The sequence below is a fragment of the Equus quagga genome, chromosome 15, assembly GCF_021613505.1.
Source record: "Equus quagga isolate Etosha38 chromosome 15, UCLA_HA_Equagga_1.0, whole genome shotgun sequence".
Classification (NCBI taxonomy): domain Eukaryota; kingdom Metazoa; phylum Chordata; class Mammalia; order Perissodactyla; family Equidae; genus Equus; species Equus quagga.
In genome coordinates, this window is record NC_060281.1 from 81,142,575 (window position 1) to 81,160,999 (window position 18,425).

At 51.6% G+C, this 18,425-nt stretch overlaps 1 protein-coding gene across 7 annotated transcripts in view; it reads right to left on the reverse strand.

The window, feature by feature from the left end:
* The window catches only part of ACACB (acetyl-CoA carboxylase beta), a 100,638-nt gene that overhangs the window by 34,993 nt on the left and 47,220 nt on the right, over positions 1 to 18,425 (reverse strand). For all 7 annotated transcript variants that reach the window (XM_046638707.1, XM_046638706.1, XM_046638709.1 and 4 more), the window contains 13 exons: positions 17,360 to 17,441; positions 14,621 to 14,766; positions 13,293 to 13,443; positions 11,847 to 11,981; positions 9,986 to 10,132; positions 8,355 to 8,543; positions 6,486 to 6,586; positions 5,280 to 5,368; positions 5,064 to 5,188; positions 4,235 to 4,348; positions 3,965 to 4,078; positions 3,303 to 3,392; positions 49 to 167 (listed from right to left, as the gene is read on the reverse strand). In XM_046638707.1, the coding sequence (XP_046494663.1) occupies positions 49 to 167; positions 3,303 to 3,392; positions 3,965 to 4,078; positions 4,235 to 4,348; positions 5,064 to 5,188; positions 5,280 to 5,368; positions 6,486 to 6,586; positions 8,355 to 8,543; positions 9,986 to 10,132; positions 11,847 to 11,981; positions 13,293 to 13,443; positions 14,621 to 14,766; positions 17,360 to 17,441 (1,602 nt within the window). The remainder of the gene's footprint in view (positions 1 to 48; positions 168 to 3,302; positions 3,393 to 3,964; positions 4,079 to 4,234; positions 4,349 to 5,063; positions 5,189 to 5,279; positions 5,369 to 6,485; positions 6,587 to 8,354; positions 8,544 to 9,985; positions 10,133 to 11,846; positions 11,982 to 13,292; positions 13,444 to 14,620; positions 14,767 to 17,359; positions 17,442 to 18,425) is intronic.

Genomic DNA, 18,425 nt, shown 5'->3' on the forward strand with positions numbered 1-18,425 from the left:
TTAAAGAGAAAAGAAATACCACCCACCCCCGGGTGCCCCTCTCCATACCGGTTTGGGTGGGAGGAGGGCAGCATGAACTGGAATTCCACCACGCAGGTGCCGTCCGGGAGCTGCCGGTGCTGCAGGCTGTTTAACTCATAGGCAATGTAGGCCCTCCGCACGTAAACCTGACGAAGAAGCAGAGCAGACACTCTCTGAGGGCCGCACAGAGCGCCCTCAAACAGAACCGTCAAGCTGGAGAAACCATCTCTAAGTCACCTCAAGGCAGTAGTTGAGAGCAAATTCTGCTCCCATTTCAGGATGTTACCTTCTCTGCAAAGATATTATCTCTATCGCAACTACTCACTTCTGCTGCTGTAGCATGGAAGCAGCCACAGACAACGTGTAAATGATTGGGCATGGCTGTGTTCCAATAAAACTTTATTGGCAAACACAGGCTGGGGGCCAGATGTGGCCCAGAGGCGGCTGTTGGCCAACTCCTGCTCTAGAGTAGCGCTGTCTTATAGAAATGAAACATGAGTCACGTAGATAATTTTAAATTAATTTTAAGTTCTCCAGTAGCCACTTAAAGGCAACAGGTAATAATTTTAACAATATATTTCATTTCATTCCCGATATTGAAAATATTATCATTTCAACGTGTAATCAATGTAAGAAATTATTGCGATATTTTAAATTCTTCCTCCAAACTTAGCCTTTGGAATTCGGTGTGTATTTTACATTGAGAGCAGAGCTCAACTCAGACGAGGCACATGGCAAGTGCTCACTAGCCACACGTGGCCAGTGGCTGCCATCCTGGACAGCACGATTGTCAGGTTCGAGCACTGGAAGCTTTGTGACTGAAGAGGGCACATGAGGGCAGTGCAGCAGGGGTTAGCACAGCAGCCCTAACCGCCATCCTCTGAAAGTCCTGCTTACGAGGCTGGCCCTTGGCTGGCATCTGGGACTGGATTTGGGGAGGGTTCCCAACTCTTTTATCCCTGATGAGAATGGTTCACCATGCTAAGCTGTGCAAACGATAAGATTTAGGTGGAACATGTGCTTTCTTTCTGGGAGTTTAGAATCTGGGTACCTTCTAGGCAGAGGGGGCCTGTGTGACCAGCCCCCAATAAAAGCCTTGAATGCTCAGTCTCTAAGGAACTTTCCTGGTAGACAAATTTTTTTTTTTTTTTTTTTGAGGAAGATTAGGCCTGCGCTAACTGCTGCCAATCCTCCTCTTTTTGCTGAGGAAGCCTGGCCCTGAGCTAACATCTATGCCCATCTTCCTCTACTTTGTATGTGGGACGCCTACCACAGCATGGTGTGCCAAGTGGTGCCACGTCAGCACCCGGGATCCGAACCGGCGAACCCCGGGCTGCCAAGAAGTGGAACATGCAAACTTAACTGCTGAGCCACTGGGCCGGCCTCCCTGGTAGACAAAATTTTGTGTGTGTTGTCGCAACTCACTGCTCGAGGAATTACAAGTGCCTGGAAGACCCCGGGAAGCTGGCACCCAGTTCCTCTGGATGTCCCCCATGTGCCTTTTCCCTCTGCTGACTGGGCTCTAAGTGCTTTCACTGTAACAAATGGCAGCCATGAGCACAACTATATGCTGAGCCCTGGGAGTCTTCCTAGCGAATCATTGAACCTGGGGGCAGTCCTGGGGGCTGCAGACACATTTAGAGCAGGCACAAACTCTACCCGTCTCAAGAGGTCAAGGAAAGATGTTATGTTCACAAGGCTCATCTTGAGTCGTGAAGAAAAGGTTGGACTATGTTCAAAAGATCTGCCAAACAGAGTGACGGAATGTGTAAAGCATCCGAGAAAAATCTCTCATAGAAATAAATGAGATTCAGCACTTCAAAAAGTGAGGAAGGTGAGATGCTGCTTTCCGGCTGCCGTAAGACCTCCCACCCCCAAATGGGACAGGTGTTTGGACGATGGGGAGCAACAGTGATCAATATTTACTTCAGGTGCTTACTCAATTATCTCCAAATCATCCTGTAAGGTAGGTTTCATTGCTCCTACTAAAGCAGGAGGATGTAAAAGTCCAGAGAAGGAAAGCAACTTGCCAGAGGTCACACAGCTTTGTGTATGTTGCTCCCACTGACTGGAAACTCTCTGCATCTCCCTCCCATCAATTCCTACTTGCTCTTCATATGCTTTCCTATCACCTTCCCAGCACAGCCTGAGCTGAACCCTCCCGGTAAGGTTAAATCCTGCTGTCCAATTCACACCATGGCCTGTATTTTCCCGCTGCAGCCCTATCGCACGTGTAATTAAAGAAATACTGAGTGTGTGTGTCTCCCGAGCCAGAGAGAAGCTCCACTAGGGCAGACACTATGGTTGCTCTCTGCTGCGTCCTAGAGCCTGGCACACAGAAGGTCTCAATAAATAGCGCTGAAAATTGGAGAGAGAGAAAAAGAAAGTAATTACTAAAGAGCTGTATTGGGTCTCGCTGGAAACAAAGAGTGGAACCTAAGACAGATTCTGAGAGGTGAAACCACAGAGGGGGTAAAAACTGTGGGCCCAGAAGACTGTTATACGCTCACAAGCCCAAAACGGTCTCCATGGAAACCCAGTCAACCTCCCAGCATCAGCATGGGTGACCTGGTCCAAGGTCAGAGGGAGAAGAAATGAGAAAAAAAACACCAGGGGAAGAGAGCCACGTTGAAAACACAGGACGTCACCCCTATCTCCTCGAGAGGATTCTGAAAGAGCAGATGAAACACTGCGATGTCCTGAAACGCACAAAACCCCTCCCAACCCCCGAATTCAGGAAGACCGGAGCGGGAGGAAGAAGACCAGCTCTAAGCCAGGTTTCGCAGCTGGTCATGCCCTTCTCTGCCCTGTCGCACAGGGAAGTCACCTTGAATCACATGTAGGCTCCTTCCAGCTCTTCTAGTTCCAAGTTCAAAGGTATCTATCACAGGTGAGTTGGGAAGTTTGGACCAGGTGCCTCGGACTCAGCTCTTGGGAGTTAGTATTCAACTGTGCCCTGTCTGGCTGAGGTTGGAACGGCACACGAGACAGCAGGAGTTACCAGCAGGAATTTGGACTATGGCAGATGTAGGGTGAATCCTGGTTCTGCCACCTCCTAGCTGTGTGACCTTGAGCAAGTTGCTTCACCTCTCTGAGCCGTTCCCTTCTCTGTAAGATGGCTATAATAACGGTACCCACCTTGTGGAGAGAATAAGATTATGTTTGCAAGGCCCAAGATTATGTTGCAAGGTCCCGGATCAGGCACGTGGCGTTTGGGCAGTGGATGCTAGAACTGGCATGTGCGGGACTGGTGCTGTTACGGGGGCCTCTCCGCTACTTACCTCCAAGGACGCCATGCAAACGATTTTGTTAGCATGATAGAAGAAAGTGGGCAGGACGTCAAAAATGGTTGTTTCCGAAAGTATTAATTTCTACAGAAAATGGAAAGGGAAAAAAAGGAAAAGTAAAGGTCTACAAGTTTTAAATAAGTCAGATGAGCGTGGGGTGAGGGCTGGAGCAGGGAGAAGCCGGTGGTGGTGTTCTCGTGAAACCCTGCCAGTGCTGCAGGCCCTGAAGATCTGAGAGTGGCCGCAGCTCTGGGACGACTGCACCCAGGGCTCCCGGTTTCAGACGCAGACCAGACGGGGTACCTGGAAGCTTGTAAAGGAGCCAGAGTCGGGGGTGGGAGCCTGGGAAGATGAAGCCATGACTCAGCCATGCCAGTGGTCGCAGCTTCCAGAGAAGCCTTGCCATCACACCTGAATTGCTAAACTTGCACCTCCAGGGCGAGTCTCTCTGCCTGACGCTCTGTCCATCCTACAGGACTGGGCCTCCACCCAAGGCCCCACTGGGCAGCCCCGGCCACACTGGACTAACTGACTGGTGTCTGCACCCGACCCTGTGGCCTGCACCCGAGTGCCAGCATGGGAACCCACCCCCCCGCGGCCCCACTTGGGCCACTGTGTGTGCTCCGTGGAAGGTGGACGGAAGGTGACGGCCTCACCTTGAGGTTCTCCGGGCAGAACTGGTGGCCGTACATGTCAATGGCAGACAGGAAAATGGACTCCACCTGGTTGTGCCTCAGCTCGTAGGAGGGCAGGTGGGAGGCAATCAGGACCTTCAGGGGGAGGGGATGGGGGGCTGGGGTGAGCCGCCTCACAGGGGAGAAGCCAAGGGCCCGGCCTGCGGGTCGGATGTGGGACGGAGCATGGCGGGGAGGACAGCACCCTGCAACCGCCGTGCCCTGGGGGGACTGCCCCCCTCGCGAGCCTACCTGTCTGGCTCTGAGGGCCACTTTGCAGTGCTCGCTCTTGCTCAGCTGAGTGAGCTCATTGAGGATGGCGGTCAGCTCCTCGGACAGGGACGGGTCTGGGCCACAGAGCTCGTCCTTCGGGGGACAAAATCAGAATCCAGTGGCTTTTCTCCGGGAGAAGGAAACACGCCAGCGCTCACCCTCGACCGGGGGTGCAAACGCCCCAACAAACCTGACAGCAGCTCCACTTCTGACACAGCCTGATATACACACCCTTGACTACTTTCCACTGTGTGCCCCTACTCACTCACTCATTCACTCATTCATTCAATCACCCATCCGACTACCCCAAACATGCTCATAATACCAGCTCAGAAAAGAAATACCTCTAGGTCCCTGCCTGCATCGCTATTAATAGCCAGTGATTAACAGGAACTCACCATGTGCCAGGTCAGCAGCTAGACCATTTACATTCATTTCCCCAATTCCCCCAACCCTCTGAGGAGTTACTGTCATGATCCTCATCTTACAGATGAGGACACTGAGACTCAGGGAGGCAAGGTGCCTTGCCCAAAGCATGTCAAGAATGCCTGGCACACAGTAGGTGCTTTGTGAGTGTTGGTCATGATCTCCGCCAGGGGCTGACAAACCCCACCCACCGGCTGCCTGGTTTGGAAACAAAGTTTTATCAGGACACAGGCACGCCCACTCGCTTACACTGAACATGGCAGGGCAGTGTTGCGAGGTCAGGACAGAGACCATAGGACTGGCAAAACCTAAAATATTTACTCTCTGGCCCTTTCCAGAAAAAGTCTCCTGCTCTGGGTACAGGGCACGCTTTCCTGCTTACGATCAACATGATCACCAGCTGGTTCTTCTTGGCCACCTGCGCGTGGGAGAAGATGCAGTCCAGCACCTGTGACATGTCTGGCTTCAGCCGCTCCCTGAGGTTTATGACACACTTGTCGTAGTGGGCTGGAGGGAGACAAAAGGCCGCATGCGGGTAAGGCTTGGGGGCCCCTCCTGCCCTGTGGCCTTGTCATCAAGTGCCAGCGGCTACTCTTGCCTTGTTGGAAATGGTGCTCGACGTGTAAATATCTTCGCAGGAGATCCAACACCACGGTCTTCATATAGCCGCGGGTCCCGCTGCGGTACCTGGAGAGGAAGGGAACGCCACCTTAACAACTAACTCCACTCCCCGGTGAGCCTGAATAGCCACAGCCAGGGCTTCTGGGATTTCAAGACGGAAAACAGGAATAAAGTATCTGGAGGATGCACCCCTCTAATCCTTAGACCTGGGGGGGACGTGTGAGTTGAGTCATTTGCGCTAACTCTGTAGGCCAAACTGAGCAGTGACTTGCCCAAGGTCACGCATCGAAGGAGAGGTCAAGCCGGAGCCTTTGCATGGCAGCTGCCTGTCTCCAGAGAGAAGGAAAAGCACTTACAGAGTTGGGATGCGGAAAGGGGTCAGCCTCGCATGCATGCTTGAGAACAAAAATTTTCAATTAACCATCCAATACATAAAGACAGTTTGGGGAAAAAACCACAAAACTTTCTCTCCCTGGGGAATCCACACTGAATTCTCCTTCCTCAGCTGCGGTCCTGGATTGTCAGCATGAGTCCTGCGAGCCGGGGAGCTCCCTGAAACGAAGGGCCGTCTCCCGCCACCGTACATGCTCTGCACCTCTGATCGTTTCTGGCATGTGGTAAACATGCGCTGAATTAATTTGTTTGAGTCTGAGAGCTTCCACTTGTCTTTACAAGCAAAGCTTTTTGGCTATGTAGTTTTCACAAAAAATAGCAGTTCTTTTTATCATCAGAATAGCTTTCCTTGCTCAATAGCTATATAAAATAAAATATAAATGCTTCATCAACTCTCCTTTGCAATGGTCCCCAAAAACCACAATGAGCATTTGTACAGTTTTTTATGACATATAAAGCTATTTCACCTCATTGTGTCATAATCAAAGCTACCACAAGTAATTGCTACGCATCAGTGCTTTACAAAAATTAATCCTCTCGTAACTCAGAATGACTTAGCATGCGGGAGGTGTTTGTATTTCCCTTTTGCAAACTGAGATTCACAGAATTGCCTTGCCGTGGGTTCTGCTATTAGGAGTGGCTGTGCCAGGACCGTAATCAGGGCCTTCAGACCCCATGCACTGGCCCCAGTTGGAGCCTGCCCTTAAGAAAGCCCCAGAGCACCAGCCTGGTGCAAGCCCTGGGACAACTCAGAGTGACAACCACACCCCACGGAAGGCCCCGGATTCACCTCTGGATCAGCTGCACGATGCTCTGGGTGTTCATGAAAAAGACCTCCCGGTCGGCCTTCCGCTGCAGGGTGGCCGCGTGGCAGTCCAGGATGGTGGCGATCTGGACAGGAACACAGGACAGGTCTGGCCACTCACAGCCACACAATCCGGTCGCCACACAGAAGTCACCGGAAGGACCCACCACGGGCTCCGGCAGACATCTCATCCAAGGCTCATTGGAAAACGGAAACTTCCAGCCCCAAAGCCCTCTGGCCACCCAGAAACAGCTCTGTCCCTCCCACTCAACGTGTCACTCGAGGAATTCAAGAGCTCAGAATGACAGCAATTCCACAAAGACGCACACACACTCTCATTGTTCCTCTCCACAGACATGACTGGTCTGGGGAAAGAGGAGAAGGGGATTTCCAAACGCAGGGACAATGAGGGTGCTGGGCGGGGAGGGGTCCTGTTTTTATAATTAGACGTAATGTTATCAGCATATTGTTCCTGGCAACAAAAATTCTTCTAAAGAATAAACCTACCTCAATGACAAATTCCTACAAGGTCCAAACGTACTTTTCTCAATATGGGGTCCTTTAGAGTTTTGTTTTTGCTATTTTTTAGTTGAGCTATAATTCCCATACCATAATATTCCCCCCCTTTTAAAGTATACAATTAATTCGGTGGCTTTTAGTATATTCACAGAGTTGTGCAGCCATCACCACTATCTAATTTGAGAGCATTTTTATCTCCCCCAGAAAAACCCTGTAACTGTTAGCAGCCACTCCACATTCCCCCTTCCCTCAGTCCCCTGCAACCACTAATCCACTTCCTTTCTCCGTGGCTGACCGATTCTGGACACTTCATAAAAATGGGATCCTTCATCACGTGGTTCTTGTTGACTGGTTTCTTCCACTTCGCAGAATGTTCTCAAGGTTCATGGTGGCATCGATCAGCATTTCACTACCTTTTTTTTTTTTTTTGAGGAAGATTAGCCCTGAGCTAACTGCTGCCAATCCTCCTCTTTTTGCTGAGGAAGACTGGCCCTGAGCTAAGATCCATGCCCATCTTCCTCTACTTTCTATGTGAGACGCCTACCACAGCATGGCTTGACAAGCGGTGCCAGGTCCGCACCCGGGATCCGAACCAGCAAACCCTGGGCCTCCAAGAAGCTTAACCGCTGGGCCACCGGGCGGGCACTTTTTATGGCAGAAGAATACTCTGGGAATGAGCTGACCTCCGCTGACCTCTAGCCCCCCCGAATCACGGGGGGAAGGACAATGGCAGGCAGCCCTTCTACTCAGACCGAGGCCAGGAAGATAAATGGGCAGACGGGGCTCTTCCAAATGTGAATTACCTTTAAAATGCTTGACAAAAGCAATCCCCTCCCCCCCAAAAACTAAAATGAGGCCAACATAGAATTATTACGGATACTTCATACTACCATGGAATATTTCCATTCTTAAAAATATTATATATACGTAAGGCGCCAAGATCATTTCTTTACAAAAACCACAGGGAGGGAATCAAAGCCACAAACTAAGAAAAACTCACCTTTTCCTCTAATTATTTCAGCCAGAGTACTTTCTGAAAACGCTCATTCTATACCCACTGCTTACTCCTATTCTGAACCCAAGTTTTATGGAGTGAGGCCTAATAACTGTCGATGTGCATCTCAACAACTGTTCTTCTGGGGAAGACGCTGGGAGCCTGCAGAGAAGGCTTGAAAGAAAATTCTCTGCCCCGACATCTCAGCTGTAAGTGGGTGTCATGAAACCCATCTCCATCAGAGCCCAGAGGTGGAGACGGCCCAGGCGCTGAGTTCCCAAGGAGGCACCTGGCCTGGCAAGAGCAGCGGGGGGCGGGACAGCGGGGGGTGCGGCACATACCTGCTGGCTGGGGAACTGGCACAGCACCGAGGTGATGTTGCTGGCATACTGGGCCATCACCCTGCGGACCAACTTCTCCACGGGGACAGGGATGCGGCCCGACACGCTGGTCATGATGTCCTGCAGCTCCAGCAGCGGCAGCGTTGGGTGCCGGAGGGTCATCATGAGCTTCTGCACCCACTCCTTCAGCTGTGGTGGAGACCACAGCATCGGCCAGAGGCCCTGCAGGGGTGTGGGCGCCGCCCCCCACCACGCGGTGCCCAATGCACTCAACCCACCCAGGCCCATGCACTCAAGTTGCCAAAGATCTAGACCCAGCAGCCTCTGGAACTGTCCAGAGTGACATGGCCCTGTGACCACAAGTGGTATACCCACCTGCACCCCCCCAGGAGGGCCCCCACTCCCCTCTCCATGCACGCAGAGAGCCGGGTGGTGCGGGAGTATAACCTAGGCCATGTGAAGAGCTGACGTTGGTGGGAACTTGCTTCATGCCACATGCTGTTCTAAGACCTTTATCTGCACATTCTCATTTGATCCCCCAAAACACCCTTAGAAAGTAGGTATAATCATTATTCTCGTTTTACAGCTGAGGAAACTGAAACACAGAGAGGTTAATTAAGTTACCCAAGATCACCCAGCAAGTATGAAGCAAAGCCAGGAGGCAAACTCAGGCCAATTCCCTCCAGAGACTCTCAACAGCTGCACCACACTGCTCTGGCAGCTGAAATGTTGATGGTCTTTGAATGAGGAGGGTAATGGTGCCAAGCCCATAGGGTGGTCGTGAGATTTAAAATGAAATGATGCATGCACCGGCAGGTACAAAGACTAATGTTGCAAAGAGAGCAATCACAATTAGGCAGTGGCATGGGTGGAAGAGCACGGACTCTGAAGTCACAGGCCCAGGGTTCAAATCCCATCTTTGCCTCTTCATGGGTGAAACAGGGTACATTTCTTAGCTTCTCTGTGCCTCAGTTTCCTCACCTATAAAATGGAAATAATAACAGTTCCTACCTCAGAGGTTATTGGGAGGATTAAACGACTTAATAAATTGTAAGTGCTTAGAGAAGTAGCTGGCACACCGTATGTATCAGACAAGGGCCAGCCATCACTATTACCACCATCACCACCACCATCGCCCAGATCGGCCATTCTGAGATGGAAGGTGGTACAGCACAGTTTTATCGCTACTGATGTTGGCTTTAGCATCATGGGCCTTTCACGGAGGTCTGCAAATTTGCGGACTTACTTCTCTACCTGGGATGGTGAATGAGGAACTGAGTTGTGTGTCTGAACCACGCCTTCCTCACTGTCTCTTTAAGAGGGCAGACCCACAGGGACTCCATCCTTAACCTGCTACTCGAATATTCTCAGGTTGAGCTGAGCCGAATCACCAAAAACCAACGTAACTTCTACAACAGTTTATAATCAGAGAGAAATGATACGCCGACGTCTACAACCAAATGGAGGAGTTCCCTGAGAATAGGTCCTTTCTACAAGCCACACAGGACTAACCATTTTCTCATCCCTTACTTCAGAAAGACCTCTGCTCTCATGGAGTAAAGCCTTCTGGCTCTTCACACCGACTTACACACGTGTGTAGAAGACAGTTACCCTTCGCGCAGACGATGTACCTTTATGCTAAAAATAGGCTCAGGCAGACAGTAGCCGCTCATGACGTTGGTCAGGTTTTCTAGGACGTTGTGGAAAACCTGGTGCAGTTTCTCTCCGAGGATGGGCAGAGTTTGCTGGGAGGGGAGCTCCCCTGTGAACGGCTCGGCCTGAGGAGACACGACAGGAACCGGAGGTCAAGGACACTGTGGCCTCCCGGAGGAGACAAGACGAGCCAAGGGCCAAGGCAGATCCCCCAATTCACAACATTCACAACACAGTCAGCACGAAGCCCGAGAACAACCAGAAGAAAACATCACCCTGGAAAGTCAAAATCGCTAAATTCACACCTCGATGCAGATTTTCCAAATCATGCCCTTTGCAAACGTCATAGTGAATTGTTAGGTTCTCCAAGAATTTTGGAGAAGGGTAGGTTGGTTTTTTTTGCTTTCTAATCAAAATGATCTCCCTATTTTCAGTCTCTATTGAATCCCAAAGATAAACACCTAGCAGGATGAAAATTTATGACATCCTTATACAAATGCTCTTGATTTTTATGTTTTTTATTTTTATTTATTTATTTATTTTTAGGAAGATCAGCCCTGAGCTAACTGCTGCTGCCAATCCTCCTCATTTTGCTGAGGAAGACCGAGGCCCTGAGCTGACATCCATGCCCATCTTCCTCTACTTTATATGTGGGACGCCTACCACAGCATGGCTTGCCACGTGGTGCCATGTCCGCACCCGGGATCTGAACCGGCGAACCCTGGGCCGCTGAGAAGTGGAACATGCGCACTTAACCACTGAGCCACCAGGCCGGCCCCTCAATGCTCTTGGTTTTTATAAATCATATACATTTAGTCTTAGAGGACCGAAAAATAAAAAGCTCCCCAAAGGGGCAACACTGACTTAATGTGCCCGTTCATCTATTAACACATTCCACAAATTTCCACTGCATGCCTGCCACATGTGAGGCGCTGGGACCCAGGACGTTTGCGAAGAGCTGTCTGGCTGGCCTGGACCCCTCAGCTTTCCGCCCCCTCCACCCGCCCACCCTGCAGGCTGCCCTCGCCCCTCAAGATTAACTGCAGGCCTTCCTTCTCCACAATCTGATGCCAGCTTCCCATCTGGGCCCCTAGAGCCAGGGGCCAAGGGCAGTCCTCCTTACTACACTTATCGAGCTGAATCACAGCGCTCATCTGCATGTCTTTCTCACGGGCATATATGAACCCGCGGGGCCTGGGGGCCGGGCCCTGTCTCACGAATGCAGCCAAGAAAATGTCTACTGAATGAAGTCACAGTGCAGGCACAGAGACCTTCCCAGTGATCTAAAAAGACCCAGTTCCTAGCTTTGGGAACCCGCTAAAGAGAATAAGGAAAAGAATGAGAAGAAAACAAACAGAATGAACAGTCTAGAGGAAGACACAGTGATCTTTTAAGAAAAATGCTTCTCTAGCATTTTTCTGAGCATATGTACTAATCATTGTAGAGAAAACAATAGAAGCTTGGATGGCTGGCTACCTCTCCGTATGCATGGCTGACTTAGGAGGGTGTAAACATTCATTCTTCCATCTCTAAGACCTGTTTTCCTCTGAGCATCCTCTGTGCCCTGAGCACTGTGCTAGACACCAAGGACACAACGATGAACAGAAGAAGGCAGTCATCGACCTCAGTACTCACAGTCTAATGGAAAGCTCAACCAACGCTGAACAACTCATTAACAAGAACCGAAATTGCTGATCCCCCTGGACTCTGAGTTCAGGGCCACAAGACAGACACTCTGGCACAGCCTCTGCTGGTCCCAAGGACAGGCTGCTGCCCTGGGACGTGCCAGGAGCACATGTGAGCCAGCCGGGGTAGCTGTGCCAGGTGCTGGCTACATACCGGGTGCACTTTAGAAGGGTCGTCGAGCTCCAGCCTGGCCACCACACAGCCCGCTTCCAGCACGGCCCCTGGGCGCTTGACATACTTCACCCGGCCACTTTCCTGCACGTTCAAGGTCATGATCATCTTCATCACCTGTTTTGCAGAAAGAAGAAATAAGACAGAGCCCACCAAGACTGGCCTGTGTGTGTGACACTCAGAGTCGCCCAGAGCTATAGTAACTCTGGAGAGGGGACTGGGTCATTTGAATAAGATGACTCCCTGGACAGAGCTCAAGTGGAAAGGGTAGAGGGAACCAGCATTTACTGAAAGCCTACTGTGTGCCAGGCACAGGGCTGTTCATGAATCCTCTCCATCTGCAAAGCCAGCCGGGAAGGTGGATGTTTATTGTGCCCATTTTACAGACAGGGAAACTGATCTTTATTTCCAAAGTAACGCCACTCTCCTAGAAATACAGTTAAATCATCATGTAGGGTGATTAAGACACATGTTCCTAAAACATGGTGCATCCTGTGACCAGCTCCTTTACAAGGGCAGTGAGAAAACCCTCTGGGAAACACTTTGTGAAATGAAGAACGTGCTCACAGAACAGCCACCGGCCCCTTTAACTGGCCTCTCTGAGCATCTGGATATGTGGACGTGGCGAGTCCTGTCACTGTGGTGTGGGCCGCAGATGGTCAGCTCTGTGCTGCCGCTTCTCAGCAGTTCAGGCTTGGGACCCAAGTAAGCCAGGCCTAGGCTGCAACCCCAGCACCCCACCCGTCACTCTGTGATCTCCAGCAAGTGCCTTCCCTTCTCCGAGCCTCAGTTTCCTCAGGTGTAAAATGGGGAATAACGACGGTCTCCTTTCATGGGGTTCTTATAAGGATTAAGCAAGATGAAGGCTCCAGCACACAGCAGGAGGCCAACAAGCGTAAGCTTCTACTGTTGCTGTATTTTCACTGCCATTAGCATTATTATTTTCCTTGGCGGCATGGAAAGGGGGCTGGGTTTGAATCCTGGCTTTGTGTGACCTCCAGTGAGTTCCTCAGCCTGCTGGGCCTGGTTTCTGCATGTACAAAATGGGGACCATATTCGTGTCCGTCTCCTCTGATTGCTGGGAAGATTAAAGGTACTAAAGATGGGTGAAATGCTTAGAACAGCGCCTGTCGTGTGGTAAGTGTTTTACAAGTGTTGGCTTACCACTTCATCGTCATCATCATCATTATTCACCAGTTCTTACTCATCCCTGGGCAGCCATACATTTTTGAGGTTTTTCTCTCTGAACACTGCTGGGAATCTGGGCTGAGCCCCACACACTGGCTTTCTTAGGAATCTGCACACAATGGCCCAGGTGAGAGGGGAGGCCTGTGCTCATGTGCAGAAGCAAGGTGAGCCCTCCCTTGGGGACCGGGTGGGGGGAGGCCCGGCTGCAGCCACATCCCCCAGGCTCATGTCTTTGCGCACCTCCATCTCAGCGTAGCTGCTTCCAGCCTCGATGTGGGCCCCATCCTCCACGGTGTACTGCATCAGCTTCCCAGCCGAGGGGGATCTCAGGACCGTGGGGTCATTCTCCTTCTCAAACACACATGTCTTGTTGCCGATGGTGACTCGGTAACTGGGAGAGAGGAGCGGGCAGGTGATGGGGAGACGGGGTGGACCATGGACCCAGGGTGCCCGAGTCAGGTTTTTGACAAGATTTTCTCCCTCCTCAAAGCAGCCGTGAGCATTGCCCTGTGTGCAGTCGGAGGGACTGCACTTTCCCTAATGGTGGCGATTGACAGATGCCACAGAGATACTGGGAGTGAGCTGGGTGAGCAAAGGGGGCGTCATTTTTCTGGCTGAAAATGAGTTCCTTTTACTGAAGTATGTTGGGTACAGAGATGGCAACCAAAAACATTATTCAATAAATATTTACTGACTGAATGTCTTCACCTTATAAGTGAACTGGGGAGAGGCCGCCCCATGGGTGGAGCCTATAAAAACCTTGACTGTTCTTGGCAGACAGAACATGGGTTAAAAAGAGGCAAGAACACACTGCTCGGGGACTGGGGAGGGAATCTCCACTCTCTGACTGGGGCTTTTTCTGGCCTGGGGCCTCTGGCACCCCCTCACAGATGCCTTGCTCTCCTTGGCTGGGGGTCTGCCCCGCCTGCTCAGCAGGGGTGGTCTCCATTTCACTGTGTGAGCTCAGTGCGGTCAGATACACCGGAGCAGGAGGCGCTTTGGGTCCAGCTCACGATGCCCTGTGCTCCATGCCTTCAGGCCGTCCCCTATCTCATCCATCCAGGCGACCTGTCCTGCCACTGTCTGCTTGTTTAACGTGCCGTGTCCCCAACGGACTCCAAGAGTCATGACCACACTTCTCCCGCAACACCCGGCCCAGGGCCTGGCACGAGCAGAGGATCAATAAACAGCTGCTGCCCAACTGGACGGCCACATCTCCTCCAAGCCCGGGCTCAGACGGGCGCGGACACTGCCGTTCGGACACAGAGCACGTGTCCCCTCGCCACACACCTTGCAGGCCGTGGAGCTGGGAGTGCCCTCCCATTCAGCTCTGAATCCTCCCACGTTACTAGAAATGGGCCCCCTGGGAGCATTCCATAAATGTCTGCCATGGCGTGGCATTCCAGCCAAGAGATGGACCTCTCCACGGGCCCCAGGATTGAGCAGAGAAAAGAGAAAGTACTTTACAGAAGACCTCTGACTGCCCACAGGCCGCCTTTGTATTTTCGGCCCCGTGGGAGAGGCGGCCCGCGTGCCGGGCCCACGGCAGGCCTGAGCGCCCCACGCACCTGTCCACCTCTTCTTTCATGTAGGTCGTGTAGCTGTTACCGTTGTAGGACAGCAGTAGCCCACCATCGTTCAGCCGGTGGGCGTCAATCTCGATGTGACAGCCGTTCATGATGAGGACGAACATGGTCAGAGACTGCCGGGCCACCTGTGGGGACAGGCTCATGTCCCCACCTAAATTCAGGATGCCTGCTTGTCCCTGTGCCCCAGAGCACCATGTGGCCCCCGACCATGAGCAAGGGCCAGTGTCCAGGAGACCCAGGGTGGACACCCGACCTTTCTAGTTCCTGCTCCCACTCACCCCAAGGGAGCAGCTGGCGGGGCTGGAGAAAGCCTGGAGTCAGGGCCCCGCACCTGTGCTGTGGGTAGGCTAATGGCCACGGGCCACAGGTGTAGGCCACAGGGAATCCGGCCATCTCCCACCCACTGAGTGCCCTCACAGGCTGGGAGCTTCCTTCTGATTCCTGTTTCCAGGCATCAGCCCCAAGCAGGGAGCACTGGGCAACAGGGAGACGGGGGTCTCACTCTGGGTAAGCGGCTCTGGGGCTCCACCAGCAGTGTGGACACGGACTTGGGCTCTGCCCCCTAGACCTGGCTCTGCACAGGGGCACACAGGAGATCGGGGCACACGAGAGGCACAGGCGGCCAGGCCCTGGCCTTGGCTCTGCACTTCAGTCTGAAGTACCGGTCCCATCTGGCCCTCAGTTCAATGTGTGTCTTCTCTCCCAGAAAGAGCCCTCAATCTATAAAATACAGGGGCCGGCCCGGAGACGCAGTGGTTAAGTGTGCATATTCCACTTCTGTGGCCCAGGGTTCAGATCCCGGGTGCGGACATGGCACCGCTTGGCAAGCCATGCTGTGGAAGGTGTCCCACATATAAAGTAGAGGAAGACAGGCATGGGTGTTAGCTCAGGGCCAGTCTTCCTCAGCAAAAAGAGGAGGATTGGAAGCAGATGTTATCTCAGAGCTGATCTTCCTCAAAAAAAAAAAAGAAAACTATAAAATACATATTTTGAGATGAAAGACAGAGAGAAAGATAGGAATATTTATGGCAACATTATTTACGGTAACAGACAACTTAGAACCAAACTAGCTATCCAACAACCTTGCAATGAAATAGTCTAGACCTGCGCTGTCAAATGTGGCAGGTCCTAGCCCCACTTGGCTATTTAAACGTAAATTAAGATTCAATTATATGTAAAACTCAGTTCCTCAGTGACACTTGCCCCATATCAAGGGCTCAGTAGCTACAGGTGGCCAATACTTGGCAGCGGAGATACAGACCATTTCCATCCTTATGGAAAGTTCTATTGGACAGCGCTGCAGACACTAAACGGATACTACAGAAAACTTGCTAGTAACACAAGGAAACCTCATGCCGTGATAATATCAAAGCAGGAAAACCACATTTGCACCAGGATCTCAATTTTGTCAAATTAATGCATGAGGAGAAAAGATAAAAAGTTAACAGGATTTCCTCCAGGGGTCAATGCATGGTGGCTTTGTTTGTTGACACTTCATGTTCATTCAAAATTTTGAAATTTTCTACAAGGAGCATGTGCCATATTTAAAATCAAGTTGGGGCGACTAGGCCCCCAAAGGTAGCCAAGAAGCACCGGGAGCAAAAGTGAAGTGGTTTTACAGCACATCCCCATGGATAACACGCTCGTTTGGCTGAACCAAGCCTGGAATTCTCCAAAGTGGAAAGTTTGACATGTGCTCAGCAATATTACAAATAAAGGAAAAGAAGATAAAAATTCTGCCTCAGAAGCAGACTCGAGCTCTGTCTACTTTTCCCTCCCCAGAAAGTGACGCTAAGAAGTACACAGGGGCCTTGGCTTCCTCGGGACACTTTTCCCCCACAGGTCACCATGACCGGGACCCGGGGCCTCACCCTGTGCCTGCACAGCTCAGACACTCTCTGCTGAACTGACCTCGGGTAGCCGTGGAGGGGTAACTGGATACTTCCAACAGAGGACAGCAACCCTGAGTAAGCTCCAGGGACACCAGAGGTGGACCAGGAAGAGGCTAGAAACCCACACGTTGATTCTTGGTGCAGAGACACAGGACAAAGCCAGCCTCACAGCCCTGGGGAATGGACCCAACACTCCGCCAGCTCAGCAATGGTCCTGCTCAAGCTCTGTCCTGGGTTGGATAGCGTCCCCCCAAATTCACGTCCTTCCTGGAACCTCAGAATGTGACCTTATTTGGAAATAGGGTCTTTGCAGATGTAGTTAGTTAAGAGGAGGTCATCCTGGATCAGGGTGGGCCCTAGATGCAGTCTGACTGGTGTTCTTGTTAGAGAAGAGATGCAGAGACACAGAAGGAAGACAATGTGAAGACAGACAGACAGACACACGTACACAGAGAAGGTGGTCACACAAAGTTGGAGGCAGAGACTGGAGTGACGACCTACAAGCCAGGGAACACCCAGGACTTCGCACAACCACCAGAAGCGAGGAGAGCACGGGACAGAGTCTTCCCTGGAGGTTTCAAAGAGACCACGGCCCAGCCAACACCTTGATTTTGGACTTCTGGCCTCCAGAATTGTGGGAGAAAAATTTCTGTGGTTTGAAGCCACCAGTGTGTGGTACTTTGTTACGGCAGCGACTGGAAACGAAAGACTGCATGGGCCGTCCTGGGACCCCAGCATGAGAAAATCCACTCCGGGGATGGCTCACAACAGAAATCAAAACCTCAAGCCCCCGAGTGTCGGAGACATCGAGAGCACGGGCCTTTACCTTGAGCACGTACTTGATGCCTCCGTAAATTAATTCCACGTCCACGGTGTTCAGCAGAGAAGCTGCGGGGAGGACCTGGCCCCTGAGAGAGAAGACAGCCCTGCGGTCAGCCTTGGGAGTGACTGAGAACTCCGCAGCCACCCCCTGGGTTTAAAATACCACCCCGCTCTTTGCCTCGCCTAAGCACCCACACACCCGGCTACACTGAAAAAGCCGTCTGATTAAAAGCCAAGGAACGTGGATCATCCCAAGGAACCCGAGATTCCTCAGAACTCAAAGGAAGTGCACTTGCTGAAGGATGTGAAATTTCCAAAGGGCTTTCCAGGAAGCAAAATCCCTAACAGCTCCATCTGGGAAAAATTCCCGTGTGGGAATCCTGCCGCCTGCTTATGAAGGAAACCAGCGCACACACATTAGTCTATTACCATTCCAAAGCACGATCACCAAATGCTAAAAACTTTTCTCCTTTTATTTTCTTTTTGGTAGCTTCATCTGCCTATCACAGTGGTTCTCAACGAGGGGTGATTGTGCCCCTGCTCCTGGGACATTTGGCAATGTCTGCAGACATATCTGATTGCCACGACAATGACATCCTGGGATTGGGGTAAGAGGAAGCTACGGATGCAGCCAGGGATGCTGTCAATTTCCCACAATGCACAGGACAGCACCCCCAGTAATAAATGGACCAGCCCAGAATGTCAATGGTGCTGAGATTGAGAAAGCCCGGCCCATTCTAACAGTGAGCACCTGGCCACTTCCATGCTGGGCCATTTCACTCGTCATCTTCTGACTCAGGTGAGGGTGTGGGAGAGAACATTTGCAGAAGTGACCCACACCACGCTTTGCGTCTCAAATCCACCTCCTCCGCTCTGAATGCCTGAGCATTATGACGTCCCTTACAGGAGTGAGTACAAATATGCACATGACTGTGCACCGACTGCTGCCTTGGCCTTGACAATCCCATCCCCACCGGCCTCTTCCGGGGCAGCCCAGGTTTACCCAAGACCGCACATGGCGGCAAACAGGCACGCAGAATTGACTAATTGCCTGGTCACCGATCTGCACC